Source organism: Physeter macrocephalus, chromosome 9 (genome assembly GCF_002837175.3).
Source record: "Physeter macrocephalus isolate SW-GA chromosome 9, ASM283717v5, whole genome shotgun sequence".
In the NCBI taxonomy this organism is placed as follows: domain Eukaryota; kingdom Metazoa; phylum Chordata; class Mammalia; order Artiodactyla; family Physeteridae; genus Physeter; species Physeter macrocephalus.
The window spans coordinates 106,333,733-106,347,768 of record NC_041222.1 but is presented as its reverse complement, the minus strand read 5'-3'; the positions used below and the strand labels follow the sequence as shown (position 1 = coordinate 106,347,768).

Below are 14,036 nucleotides of genomic sequence, written 5' to 3'. Positions count from 1 at the left end.
GCGTCTGGAGCCTGTGCTCCTCAACAGGAGAGGCCGCAACAGAGGGAGGCCTGCATACCACAAAAAAAAAAAAAAAAAAAAAAAAGACAACTCTCAGAATGGGACAAAATATTTGCAAACGAATCAACAGACAAAGGATTAATTCCCCAAATATATAAACAGCTCATGCAGTTCAATATTAAAAAAAAAAATAAACAACCCAATCCAAAAATGGGCAGAAGACCTAAATAGACATTTCTCCAGAGAAGACATACAGATGGCCAAGAAGCACATGAAAAGCTGCTCAACATCACTAATTATTAGAGAAATGTAAATCAAAACCACAATGAGGTATCAACTCACACCAGTTAGAATGGGCATCATCAGAAAATCTATAAACCATAAATGCTGGAGAGGGTTGGAGAAAAGGGAACCCTCTTGTACTGTTGGTGGGAATGTAAATTGATACAGCCACTATGGAGAACAGTATGGAGGTTCCTTAAAAAACTAAAAACAGAATTACCATATGATCCAGCAATCCCACTACTGGGCATATACCCAGAGAAAATCATAATTCAAAAAGACACATGCACCCCAATGTTCATTGCAGCCCTATTTACAATGGCCAGGTTATGGAAGCAACCTAAATGCCCATCGACAGACAAATGGATAAAGAAGATGTGGTACACATATACAATGGAATATTACTCAGCCATAAAAAAGGAACGAAACTGGGCATTTGTAGAGATGTGGATGGACCTAGAGACTGTCATACAGAGTGAAGTAAGTCAGAAAGAGAAAAACAAATATGGTATATTAACGCATACATGGGGAACCTAGAAAAATGGCACAGATGAACCAGTCTGCAGGGCAGAAATAGAGACACAGATGTAGAGAACAAATGTATGGACACCAAGGGGGGAAAGTGGCGGGGGTGGTGGTGGGATGAATTGGGAGATTGGGATTGACATATATACACTAATATGCATAAAATGGATAACTAATAAGAACCTGCTATATAAAAAAATTTAAAAAAGGAAATTCAAAAATTAAAAAAAAAAAAAGAAAGGGGGAAGTAAAAAACACTAGAATTAAAACATGATTTAAACAGCATAACAATCTGAAGCCAGGTAAGACTGGGACCAGTAGGCCAGAAGATAAGTACAAGATAATAGTAATTATGATTTGGGAGGAAGATGAGATACCCTGTGACAGTTATTGTCTCATAGTCAAGACTTGTTCATGATGTGGCAAACAAGATAAGAGTTCTCCACTATTGGACTCTGGAAACTACAGAGAAAAACATTAACTAGCGGAGGGTGGAGAAATCAAAATTGCTGGGAGGAGAAAACGAAAGGGAACTATCAAAAAACCCTTAGACTTATTCTGATTTCTGGAGTTCTGTCTCTTTCACTCATGCTTCATAGCTAAATGGTTCTTTTTCATTAGGAATATGGTAAGAGAATCTCCCTGTATATGACATCAACGGGTGGATTCAGAAAAAACACAATCATATTAAGAGATAACACAAAAGACATCTGATAAAATGCCAAAACACAAGTCTGATAAAAACTGTAAAACCCAGACGTATAATTATATTCCTTACTTATTTTACCATACATAACAGAGAAATGACTAAAGTATTTCCAGTAAAGACAGGAACAAACGTATTATCCCTTTTACTATTTAACTCTGTCCTAGAAGTTCTGGCCAATGCAGTAAGAATAAAGTGGTAATAAAAGGCAAAACTTAAAGAAAGCAGGGGAGTTAGGCGTACCACCTATGAATACTAAGACTTCGATACCTGATGGGCACAGGTTCCTATCCCTATTCCACACTTCCTGAAAATGTGACCTCATCTAATTGTTTTATCTTTATCTGCTTTGTAAAGTCATAAAGAGTAAGCAAGCGATCCATGGGCAGTGGTCATAATCTGCCTTGCATACAATAAACAATTATGAACTGTAGCAATTACTGTTATGATGTATATCATGACTGCTTGTCAGTGATATTGCTGTATGCTGAAACCCCTCAAAATTGGTAGAACAGGCACACTCACTGCATAAGAGATAAGCAAAACCCAACAATTTCTCCAAATATCAGCACTATTCTGTTAGAAAAAAACAAATGTTTAAAAGCAGAAATGGAATTATAAACCATCAAGAAATGAGCTTTACAAGAAATATAACAAGTATGAGTTAAAAATGATCAAAATTATGTAAGAGATATAAAAGATACAAGTAAATGTAGATATTTAACACACTTCTGGATAAAGACTATTATAAACACGTCAGTTCTTCTTAAGTTAATTTGTAGGTTTAAGGTAGTATGATCAAAATCCCAACAGGATTTAAGAAAAAAAAAAAAAAAAAAAAATTACCCTAAACTGTACCTCTCAGAGAAAAAGAGAGCAAATAAGTAAGGAAAACAAATGAAAAAGAAGAGTGAAGGAGAAATGAGGGAAGAACCCTTCCAGGAATTAAATATATTCTAAACCCATAATTACAAGCACAACGGGGCCCTGGGGAACAGACGTGGACTCATCCTCCAGGACACACAGGCGTCTAGTCTCTCACAGGCAGCACTGCAGATCAGGGGCAGCAGAAACGTTGCAGGCATTAAGTGATGCTGGGACTTTGATTAGCTACTTGGCAATAATAAAGACTAAATAAAACACACTGGGTTCTCATCTCAAATGAAACCCCAAAATAACTTCCACATGGATCGTCCTTAAATGATGACAGAGACAGAGAGATGTAGGGGAAATGAACGAGAGGGAGAAAATAGGACCACAGAACCGTAAGGCTGGCGCAGCACCCAGTGAAAGCAGGCGGGCAGGAACCCGGCAGGACGACGACAGGGGCAAGGCTCACATGCTCCTCCCACAGCTTCTTCTCTCTCTCATACGCCTCCTTCCTCCTGCGTTCTAGCTGCTCCTTCAGCACAGCTGCGCGGGCGCTCACCTGGGCCTGGAAATGAAGACCATCAGCACAGCTAGCGCCAGAAAGAAAGGCACAGGGTTTGCCTGTTTGTTTTTCCAGGTCTATAAATATATTTCCTTATTAGCCAAAAAAGAAGTGGATGTGTGTGGTTCCAGAACACAAATGTAAGCTGCATGCCCAGCACCTAAACGGGCTGCCAACACACAGCAGCTGCTCAATAAGTATTTCTGGAATGAAAATAAATGCAGGTACAGTCAAATGGAAATAAAAATTTAAAAATTTACAACTATGACTATTATGCACAAACTTGTCTTCACAGAAACGGAGATTATGTTTTTCACTTTTAGGGTTACCATTTTCTCTTCTTAAGGTTACTTGTGTGATAGTTTCATGTATTTATGCTGTGGCTTCATCAAATTGCTCTCCATAAATATGACATGAAGAGAGAAAAACATTTTCCATTTTCAGAAATGGAAAAGTGAGGGATAAAAGAGAAAGAAAAGTTAAGGCAAGAGAATAAGTTGGTTTACTACGAAAGACTTAAGAACACAGCTTTCTATCTCGGGTTTCCATTTCCTCTAAGAAAACCTGTATCACTTCCAGTACATACCTTCAGCACTTCCACTTTCTTACGCCTCACGTCAGCCTCCCCACTTCCTTCCTGTCCTTCGGAGCTGTCAGCTTCTTTCTACAAAATAAGTAGTGAGCAGACCACTTAGGATAGAACCGCAAACTCACTGTAGACTTCACATGAATAAACTAACATCTAAAAATGAAAAATGGCAAGTTGTTCACAGCTGCAACTGAATGCTCCACAACCATCAACTCCTATGGACGCTGAGAAAAAAGACAGAAATAGAAGGATATACAATGTACCATTTTATATGTCCATGGGTACCACTCACACTTTCCTTTCAGAATCCCCCCGGAAGGTCTTATCAATTTTAAGTCATATAAATAAGATATACTGTATCCCTATGTATAGTTTTCTGGTCTTTGACTTTCACTGTCTTCATCAGACTTAATTTTGTGTTAGTGGCACATAATCTCAGTGTATTATAATATCATTCAATTACTTTTTGAAAAAGAGATTTTTAACCTGCCTTTTCACCACGAAGCTTGGCTCTAATCTGTTGGCGCTCATTGAAATTCTGCAGTCGTATCTGTCTCAGCCTTGCCAGATAAACCTACAAAGAGAAAAAAAACCGCAACATTTTAATTCAAAAGAAAAACTACGGTTTTCATTGCTAAAATGTTTTTTATTTAAAGAAAGGTGTTAATGTGAATATAAGAAATAAAAGTTTTGAAATCTGGTTAATGGCAATGTAATATTAGCTTTCAAGTGTTTAATCTAGATCAATTTGTTTCTGAAAAGAAATACAACACAATAACAAATTTTTAATTTTACCAAAAGAAAAGAAATTGAACTCAGAATTCTGAATAACAGTTATGGGGCAAAATTATGACACAGTATGTCAGTCAAAATATATTAACAGGTCCCTACAGACCTAAAGATCGTCCAGTCATTGTTAGGAATTTAAACCATGCAGGAAAGGAAGGCAATCAACTCAAAGTGACGGCGTGAGGCAGCGAGCATGCAGGAGGCGTACCTCTTCCTCTTTGCTTCTCGGCTTCCCTCCTCGTGAAGAGCTGCGCCTGCCTTCGCACAGAGCTGCCAGGTTGTGCACGGTGCCCTGTGCATCATTTAATGTACTAAGGTTAAAGAACGACTAAGGCTACAGCAGCATCTTACCTAGGGACCGCCCGGCGCCACTACTTCTGGTGGCAAATACGGATCATGTCTAAATGATTAGCTGATAAACTGATAAAAGACGCTGGCATTCTCCTTTGGCGATTTAACCAACACATTCAGTGAGAACAGAAGGAAGCAATTAAACCCCAAATGTAATTATTCAAATAGAGACCAGCTACCTTTTTATTAGCCATTTAAGTCAACAGGTTTTTTAAAAGTGCTTTGGAGGTTAGCTAAACCCCAAATCAAAATCTTCCTCTACAAAGGCCCATCATTTCTACAGCTTCGCTTACATAGTAAACACACGCGCGCACACACACACACGCACATGCACACGACAGGGAATAACATGAGCTCCAACTCCCTGCATCCGGGCACGCCCTGGTCCTGGACTGCAAATGACCCGCCCAACCACACGCCGACTAACATGGTTTATCACAAGCATGGAATGATCACCTCATTAGAAATTACTCATAATTACCCACTTTCTCTTCCTGTGGCACCAGCTGTGGTTCAAGAGCCTCCCAACTGAAAAATCCTCGTCACACTTCCCCTTCTCACTTCTTTCTGTCAGCTTGTTGAATGCGTACTTTTTATATTTCCCTGCTTTTACCTGCTTCCCATTTATTTTTAAATCTGCTACACTCTGTGTTCTGATCCCACTATGACTCTGAAAATCTTCCAAGGCTATCAATGCCCTCCAAGTTCGTAATTCAAACGGACCCTTTTGAGCAAATTTTGCAATGAACATTTCCATTGGAAATTAGTTTTCATTGAATCCATTTAGCTTATGTCAGTATTTTTTTCTCTCATAAAAATCACATATGTTCACCATTGAAAACGTATGAAACAAAGAAAATACAAATCATTCGTAATTCTACCATCTGAGAAACTTACAGTTTCCGTGTTCTCCTCCAGATTTCCTTCTATGCCTATGTAGGAATTCAACCATTTTAGTTTGAAATATTATAGATAACAACAGAAAGGTGAGAAGTAATGTACAGGGAGGTCCCGTGTACCCTTCACCCACCCTCTCCCAACTGTATCGTCCTGCATAACTGTGGTACCTATCCACGCTGGGAAGCTGGCACTGCACGAACCACAGAGATTTCACCAGTTACAAGTGCTCACGTTTCTGTATCTGCATCAGTACAATTTTATCACACACGTAGCCTTATGTGACCACCATCAAATCAAGATACTTAACTGTGCCATTACTATGTCACTTGATAGCCACATTCACTGCTCCCATCTCTGCCCGTCAACTACCAATCTGCTCTCCACATCTACAATTATATTTCACAAGTTCTATATAAATGTATGGAATCGCACAGTATGCATCCTTCTGAGGTTGACGGTTTTCACTTGGTATTACTTCCTCGCAGTCCATCCAAGGCACTGGACGCATGACTAAATGGCCTGTTCCATCTCAGTGCTGAGCAGCAGACTATGGTATGAAAGTACCATAATTTGTTCATTCATTCACCCTCTGAAGGACATTGGGGTTTCACAGTTTTGGCTATTAAGAACAAAGTTGCTAAGAACATGCATGTAATAAGTTGCTTAGTGAAAATAAGTTTTCCTTCTCTGGGACAAATGCCCAAGAGCAGCATTACCTGCTCTTGGTGTGACAGATCCACTTGTAGTTTTAAAAGGGACTGCCAAACAGTTTTGCAAAGTGGCTGTTATCATTTAACATCCCTACTAGCAATGTTATGGTCACCCACTTTTTCCACATCCTCACCAGCATTTGGTTTTATCACAATTTTTATTTGAGCCATTCTGATGGATGGGTAGTGATATACTATTGCGGTTTTAATTTGCATTCCCCAAATGGCTAATGATGTTGTTTATGTGATGTTGTTCATGTGTTTATCTGCCATCTGTGTCTGTGTCTGCCATTCATCCGCTTCAGTGAAATGTTTAGACTGTCTTTTGCCCATTTTCTCACTGGACTCTTCGTATTTTTAATGTTGAGTTTTGGTGGGGTTTTATATATTCTAGATACAAGTCCTTTGTTAAACATGGGGTTTACAAATATTTTCCCCCAATCTAACTTGTATATTCTTGTAACTTGTATATTCTTCCTCTTAACAGGGTCTTTTGCAGAGCAAAAGTTTTAAATTCTCATGAAGTCCAATTTATCAAGTTTTTCTTTTATGGATTGTGCTTTTAGTGTTAAGTCTAAGCACTCTTCGTCTAGTCCTAGGTCTTGAAATTTTCTTCTTTTTCTCTAAGTTTTACAATTTTATGTTGTACATTAGAGTGCATGATCTGTACTGAGTTACTTATTTTAGGTGTGAGGTTTAGGTCAAGGTTCATATTTTTGCCTACAGATGGATGTCCAATTTCTCCAGCACTAATACTGAAAAGGCAATCCCTCCTCCACTGAACTGCTTTTGCTTCTTTGCCAAGAATTAGCACGGCATATTGGTGTGACTTTACTTCTGGGTTCCTCACACTGCTCCACCGACCTATGTGCCCGTCCTTCCACTAGCACTATACTGCTTCGATCACTGCAGCTACAAGCAAGTCGTGACACCAGGAAGAGTCATTCTTCCCACTTCAGTCTTCTTCAGAATTGTTTGGCTATTTTAAGGCCTGTCTCTGTCTATATAAATTTTAGAATAAGCTTGTCTATAAAAAAAGTTTCTGAGGTTTTACTAAGAATTACAATTATTAGTAAAACAATTTAAGAATACTTGCCATTTTTATTACCTTGAGTCTTCCAATTAATGAACAGGGTATGACTCTCCAAATATTTAAATCTTCAATTTCATCGAGATTTTGTCATTTTAACTGCACAAATCCTGCATGTTTTATTATACTTTTTTTCATTTTCTTTGGGGCAATTGTAAATGGTATGCGTTTTTTTAAATATGTTTCCACTTGTTCATTGTCAACGTATAGAAATCAGTTGATTTTTGTGAAGTGATCTTATACTTTTATAACTATAATAAATTCATTTTTTAGTTCTAGGAGTGTTTTGGTAAAGTCCTTCAGATATTCTATGCAGATAATCATGTCAACTGGAAATAGCAATAGTTTCATTCCTTCTTTTCAAATCTGTATGCCTTTTCTTTCTCTTTCCTTACTGCAGTAACCAAAACTGCCAGCAGTATGTTGATTAACAGCGGTGGGAGCTAATTTCCTTGTCCTTTTCCAGACTGTAGAGGGAGAGCATTCAGTCCTCTACCTGTAAGTATTAAGTTAGGTGTAAGTTTGTTTATAGATGCCTATTACGAGGTTGACGACATTCCCCTTGCTTTCTAATTAACTGATAGTTTTTATTTATTATGATGTTGAATTCTGTCAAAACATTTTCTGCATCCATTGTTATGATCACATGATTTTTCTTCTTTAGCCTGTTGATATGGTGGATCTCATTGATTTTCTAATACCGAAACAGACTTGGGTTTCCAGACTAAATCCCACTTGGTTGTGGTTGGATTCAATTTGCTAAAATTTGTTGAGAATTTTTGCATTTAACTTAATGAGATATTAGTCTGTGGTTTTCTTTTTTGTGCTGTATTTGTACAGTTTTGGTATCACGGGAATACAGGCCTCAAAATGAGTTGGGAAGTGTTCCTTTTGCTCTGACAGCCTGAAAGAGACGGTATCATTTTATCAAATTGATGTTAATGCTTTCTGTGTTTGGTAAAATTCTCTAGTGAAACCATTTAGGCCTGGAGATTTATTTCTTGCCAGTTTTTAATCAAAAGTTCAATTTAAAAAATAGTTATAGGGCTATTTAAGATATCTATTTCAATTTGGCTAAGTTCTGGTAGTTCGTGGTTTTCAAATAGTTGGTGCATTTCTTCTAGGCTGTTTAACTTACTAGTGTAAAGTTGTCATCTTTTTACTCACTAGAAGATCTGTAGTGTTATCCTGTTTCATTCCTGATATTGGTGATTTGTGTCGTCTCTTTATTTTTATCGATCTTGCTAGAGATTTATCAATTTCATTCATTTTTTTCTAAGAACCAATTTTTTGTTTCATTACATTTCTCAGAAGTGTTCCTGTTTTCAATCCCACTGACTTCTACTCTTAATGATTTCCCTCATTCTTCTTGCTTTGGGTCTATCTTGCTCTTCTTTTTCTAGCATCTTCAGGTAGGAACTTAGACTACTACTAAGCCTACTGATTTGAGACTTTTCTTCTTTTCTAATGTAAGCCTTTAGCACTATAAATTTCCCTCACAGCAGTGCTTTAGCTGCATCTCACTTATCTTGATATGTGACATGTGTATTTTCATTCATTCTTTGTATTTTTAACTTTCCTTTTAGATTTCCTCTTTGTCTCTGTATTATTTAGAAGTATTTTTAAATTTCAAGTGTTTGTAGATTTTCTTGTCATCTTTGTATTATTGATTTCTAGTTTGATTCCATTACGTTTAAAGAATATATATCATATAACTTTAATTCTTCTGAATTTGTTAAGATTTGTTTTATGATCCAGCATATGGTCTATCTTGGTGAATGGTCCATGGGCACTTGAAAAAATAATGTATTCTGCTATTATTGGACAGGATGTAAATTAGATCTTGGTGGCCTGTGGTGGTGTTTAGCTATTCTATACCCTTGCTCATTTCTGACTAGCAGTTCTATCAATCACTGAGGATGTGTTCTAGTCCCCAACTATACTTGTGGATTTGTTTATTTCTCCTTTCAGTTCTATTGGTTTTATATATTTGGAAGTTTGGTTGTTTGGTATACACCCATTAAGGATTGCGATAACTTCTTACTGGACTGATTCTTTTGTTATTATGTGATGTCTTTCTCCCTAGTAATTCTGTTTGCTACGTTAACAATAAATTCTTTTAGCTTATTTCGTTTGAGAACGTCTTTATTTCCCCTTCATTCCTGAAAGATGGTTTCATCAAATATAGGCTTCAGGGTTGACAGTTCTTTTCTTTCAGCACTTGAAAATTGTTATGCCACTTCTTTCTGGACTCCACGGTTTCAGATGAGAAATTTGGTGTTGTTCCAATTGGTAGTCCTTTATAGCTAATGTGTCATTGCTCTCTGGCTATTTTAAGATTTGTTTTCTTTGTCTTTTACTTTCAGAAGTTTAATATTCTTAGGTGAAGATTTCTTTAAGTGTATCCTATTTCGGGGTTTGCTCAGCTTCTTGAAGATTTAAATTTATGTCTTTCACCAAATGTGGAAAGTTTTCAGCTGTTATTTCTTCAAATACTTTTTCCAGCCCCATGCTCTTTCTATTATCCTTTGGGCTCCAACGATACAAATGTTAAATCTTTTGTTATTGTCCCAGAAATCCTTAAGACTCTGATAATTTTTTTTCAGTCTTTTTTCTGTTGATCAGATTGAGTAAATTCAACTGATCTGCCTTCAAGTTCAGTGATCATATCTCCATCAGCTCCACTTTACTACTGATTCTACCCAGTGAATTTTAAATTTTGGTTATTATATTTTCCAATTATATAACTGCCATCTGGTTCTTTTTATAACTTCTAATCCTTCACTGAGACTTCCCCTTTTCATTCCAGAGAATTCCTAATTGCTTGTTGAAGCATTTGTTTAAAGCAGCTTGAAAATCTTTGTCAGATAATTCCAGTATTCAATTGGCGCTAGGTCAGCTCAATGTCAAGTTGTGGTTTTCCTGGTTCTTGGTATGACAAGTGATTGTTTTATTGTATCCTGAATATTTTAGGTATTATGTTAGAAGACTCTTGATCCTATTTACATGTTCTGTTTGAGCAGGCCATTGAGGTCCTGGCCTACTTTTGTGGGGCTTTACTCCAATGACAGTTTGGCCTTCTGAACTCTTGTAATGTTAATCTGGTCTGCTTTGCTGTTCTGGTGCTGATGGAGCTCCCGCTCAGTCTGTTCTGCTGTTATTCTATGAGGATGAAGTTACTTCCCTGGGTCACCTGCTGTTACTGAAGATCTCCTGAGGGTGGGGGTGAGGGGCAGATGCCACTGGGCCTGGTCTCCTTGTCATTAGGTGGACAGCATGGGGACACAGAGATTTGTGGCAACTGCTGCTATGGGTAGATGGATCACCTGCTCATGTACCGGTTGTTGAGTAGACTGGGATGGTCCAGGGCTTTGTTGCCACTGGTGGGTCAAACTGCCCTCCAAGTCACCTGCTGATGCTCAAGTTGTGGGATGGGGTTGGGACACCCTGGGGCTTCACTACTGCACATAGATTAAACCACCCACCAGGACCCCCCCTGTGGCAGATATTGGGGATCTTCTTTCCTAGTACGTTGGCAAGTGAGAGGATTTTCTTGGGGTTTTTTTGTTTGGTTGGTTTCTTTGTTTTTTTGTCTATGTCTATGGTGGATCTGGATTGCAGGCATGTCCAACACCCAGTCCATGATACACAGGAGATGTAACTTCCAGAGTATTTAACTGTATTTAGGAGGGAAGAGCAGGGAAAAGTGAGTCTATGCCATCTTGTCCTGGAACAATGCAGAAGTCATTTTTTAGCAGCTAGGGTTTCTGCACTGCAATACGCTCTATGATAAGACCAGTACAGTTGACCCTTAAACAATACAGATTTGAACTGTGAGGTCCACTTATACTCAGATGTTTTTCAATAGTAAACATACTACAGTCCTACACCATCTGCGGTTGTTGAATCCATGGATGCGGAGCTGCAGACATGACTTGGAGGAACCATGTATACGGAGGGTAGGCTTAAGTTATATGCAGATTTTCAACAGCAAGGCAGGTTGGTGCCCTCATCCCCACATTGTTCAAGATTCAACTGTATATTAAGGTTCCACAGAGTTACCTGGGATTGCTGTAAAGACTAAAAGGGTTGAACTGTGTTCCCCCAGAATTCATATGCTTAAGTTCTAACCCCTAGTACCTCAGAATGTGACCTTAGTTGGAGACAAGATCTTTATCAAGTTAAAAGAGATCATGAGGGTGGGCTCTAATCCAGTATAACTGGTGTCCTTAGAAAAAAGGGGAAATTTGGAAGACAGATGCCCATACAGGTAGAACACCATGTAAAATGAAGGGAGAGGCTGGGGTGATGACTCTACATGTCAAGGAATGCTAAAGATAGCCAGGCAACCACCAGAAGACAGGGAGCAGATTTTTCTCACAGCCCTCAGAAGGAACAAACCCTGCTGACATGCTGATCTCGGACTTCTACCCTCCAGACTGTGAGGTAATAAATTTCTGTTGTGTAAGACATTTAGTTTGTGGAATTTTGTTACAGCAGCTCTAGTAGACTAATACAGAGATAATGCACATAAATTGTTTAACAATGTCTGGCATAGTAGGCTTTCAATAAACAGTTGTCATTTATTACTTAATTTTTGGTTTAATTGTTTATCTCCTTTACTGCTTAAGTTCTCTTGCTGGCACAGAACCTAATATATTAGTCAATAAATGTTTGTGTAGGGCTTCCCTGGTGGCACAGTGGTTGAGAATCCGCCTGCCGATGCAGGGGACGCGGGTTCGTGCCCCGGTCCGGGAAGATCCCACATGCCGCAGAGCGGCTGGGCCCGTGAGCCACGGCCGCTGAGCCTGCGCGTCCGGAGCCTGTGCTCGGCAACGGGAGAGGCCACAACAGTGAGAGGCCCGCGTACCACAAAAAAAAAGAAAAAAAAAATGTTTGTGTAATACTAAAAAAATGAGTGAAAGAATGAATTAAATATTTAACACTTCACTGCATATTTTAAAGGCATTTTTCCATTAATGTAAGTAAATAATGATTTAAGATAAGGCAGTAAGACAATAACATTTCTCAAGTTAAATAATACTGCTTCATCATTTTTTATAAAATTCACAAGTGTTCTGTTAAATCATTCAACAGAAGAAAACAGATAACCAAGAAAACTCTTGTATATGTGTACCAGGAGACATGTACAAGAATGATCAAAGCAGAAACTAGATCCAGCCTAAATACCTACTTTCAGGTGAATTAACTGTGGTATATTCATACAACAGAATATTATACAGCTAAACCCAACTATGTATATGAATCTTAGAAAAATAATGATGAATGAAAAAAAGCAAGTCCCAATCTATATACAGTACGATGTAATTTTTATAATGCTTAAAAATAGGCAAAACGGAACAAGACATCATTCAGACACATATATGTAAGTGGAAAAAGCATTTAAAAAAATTCCATAGGAATGATATATCCAAAATTCAACATAATGGTCACCTCTGGGAGAAGACAGAGGCACAGTCAGGACAGGGGTTGACAAACTATGGTTCAGGGGCCAAATTCAGCCCGCCACCTGTTTTTTTATGTTTCATAAGCTAAGAATGGTTCTGCACATTTTTAAATGGTCAAAAAAATGAAGAGAGTATTTCATGACCACATAAAAATAATATGAAATCGAGATTTCAGTACCTAAGTAAGTTTTACTGAAACTCAGCCATGCTCACTCACTTACACAGTGTCTATCGTTACTACTTTGCTACAATGCAGAGTTAGTAGTTACGACAGAGATCTTACGGTTTGAAAAGACTAAGATATTTACAATCTGGCCCTTTACAGAGAAACAACCGCAAATCCCTAGGTTAGGGAACAGTACACAGATAGAACTTAGTGCTCTACCTGCTGGGTATATTATTTTGCTTGATAATTTACACCATATATTACATATATGCTTTTTTATGTACCAAAAATTATATTTTACAAGGATAATAAGGGAATCATTTTTTTAAAAGAACTGAAAAAATAATCTTCTCAAACTGAACAACTTAGTGTTGAAGAACTCTACAAGAGTCAGCAAACTACAATTCTCAGGTCAAACCCGGCCACCTGCCTGACGGCGTAGATAAGGCTTTTTTTCTTTTTTTTTAAAAAAACATCTTAATTGAGTATAATTGCTTTACAATGGTGTGTTAGTTTCTGCTTTATAACGAAGTGAATCAGCTATACATATACATATATCCCCATATCTCCTTCCTCCCTCTTGCGTCTCCCACCACCCTCCCTATCCCACCCCTCTAGGTGGTCACAAAGCACCGAGCTGATCTCCCTATGGTATGCAGCTGCTTCCCACTAGCTATCTGTTTTACATTTGGTAGTATATGTAAGTCCAGGCCACTCTCTCACTTCGTCCCAGCTTCCCCTCCCTGCCCCATGGTGTCGTCAAGTCCATTCTCTATGTCTGTGCCTTTATTCCTGTCCTGTCCCTAGGTTCTACAGAAACTTTTTTTATTTTTTTTAGATTCCATATATATGTGTTAGCATACGGTATTTGTTTTTCTGACTTACTTCATTCGGTATGACAGACTCCAGGCCTATCCACCTCACTACAAATAACTCAATTTCGTTTCTTTTTATGGCTGAGTAATATTCCATTGTATATATGTGCCACATCTTCATTATCCATTCATCTGTTGATGGACACTTAGGTT

General features: G+C 38.1%; 1 protein-coding gene across 1 annotated transcript in view; it reads right to left on the bottom strand.

Moving 5' to 3' along the window:
• NEK1 (NIMA related kinase 1) overlaps positions 1-14,036 on the bottom strand; it is a 205,564-nt gene that overhangs the window by 77,181 nt on the left and 114,347 nt on the right. The window contains exons 19-22 of the mRNA XM_028494271.1: positions 4,532-4,615; positions 4,025-4,108; positions 3,532-3,609; positions 2,853-2,948 (exon numbers count right to left, since the gene is read on the bottom strand). Coding sequence (XP_028350072.1) covers positions 2,853-2,948; positions 3,532-3,609; positions 4,025-4,108; positions 4,532-4,615 — 342 coding nt within the window. The remainder of the gene's footprint in view (positions 1-2,852; positions 2,949-3,531; positions 3,610-4,024; positions 4,109-4,531; positions 4,616-14,036) is intronic.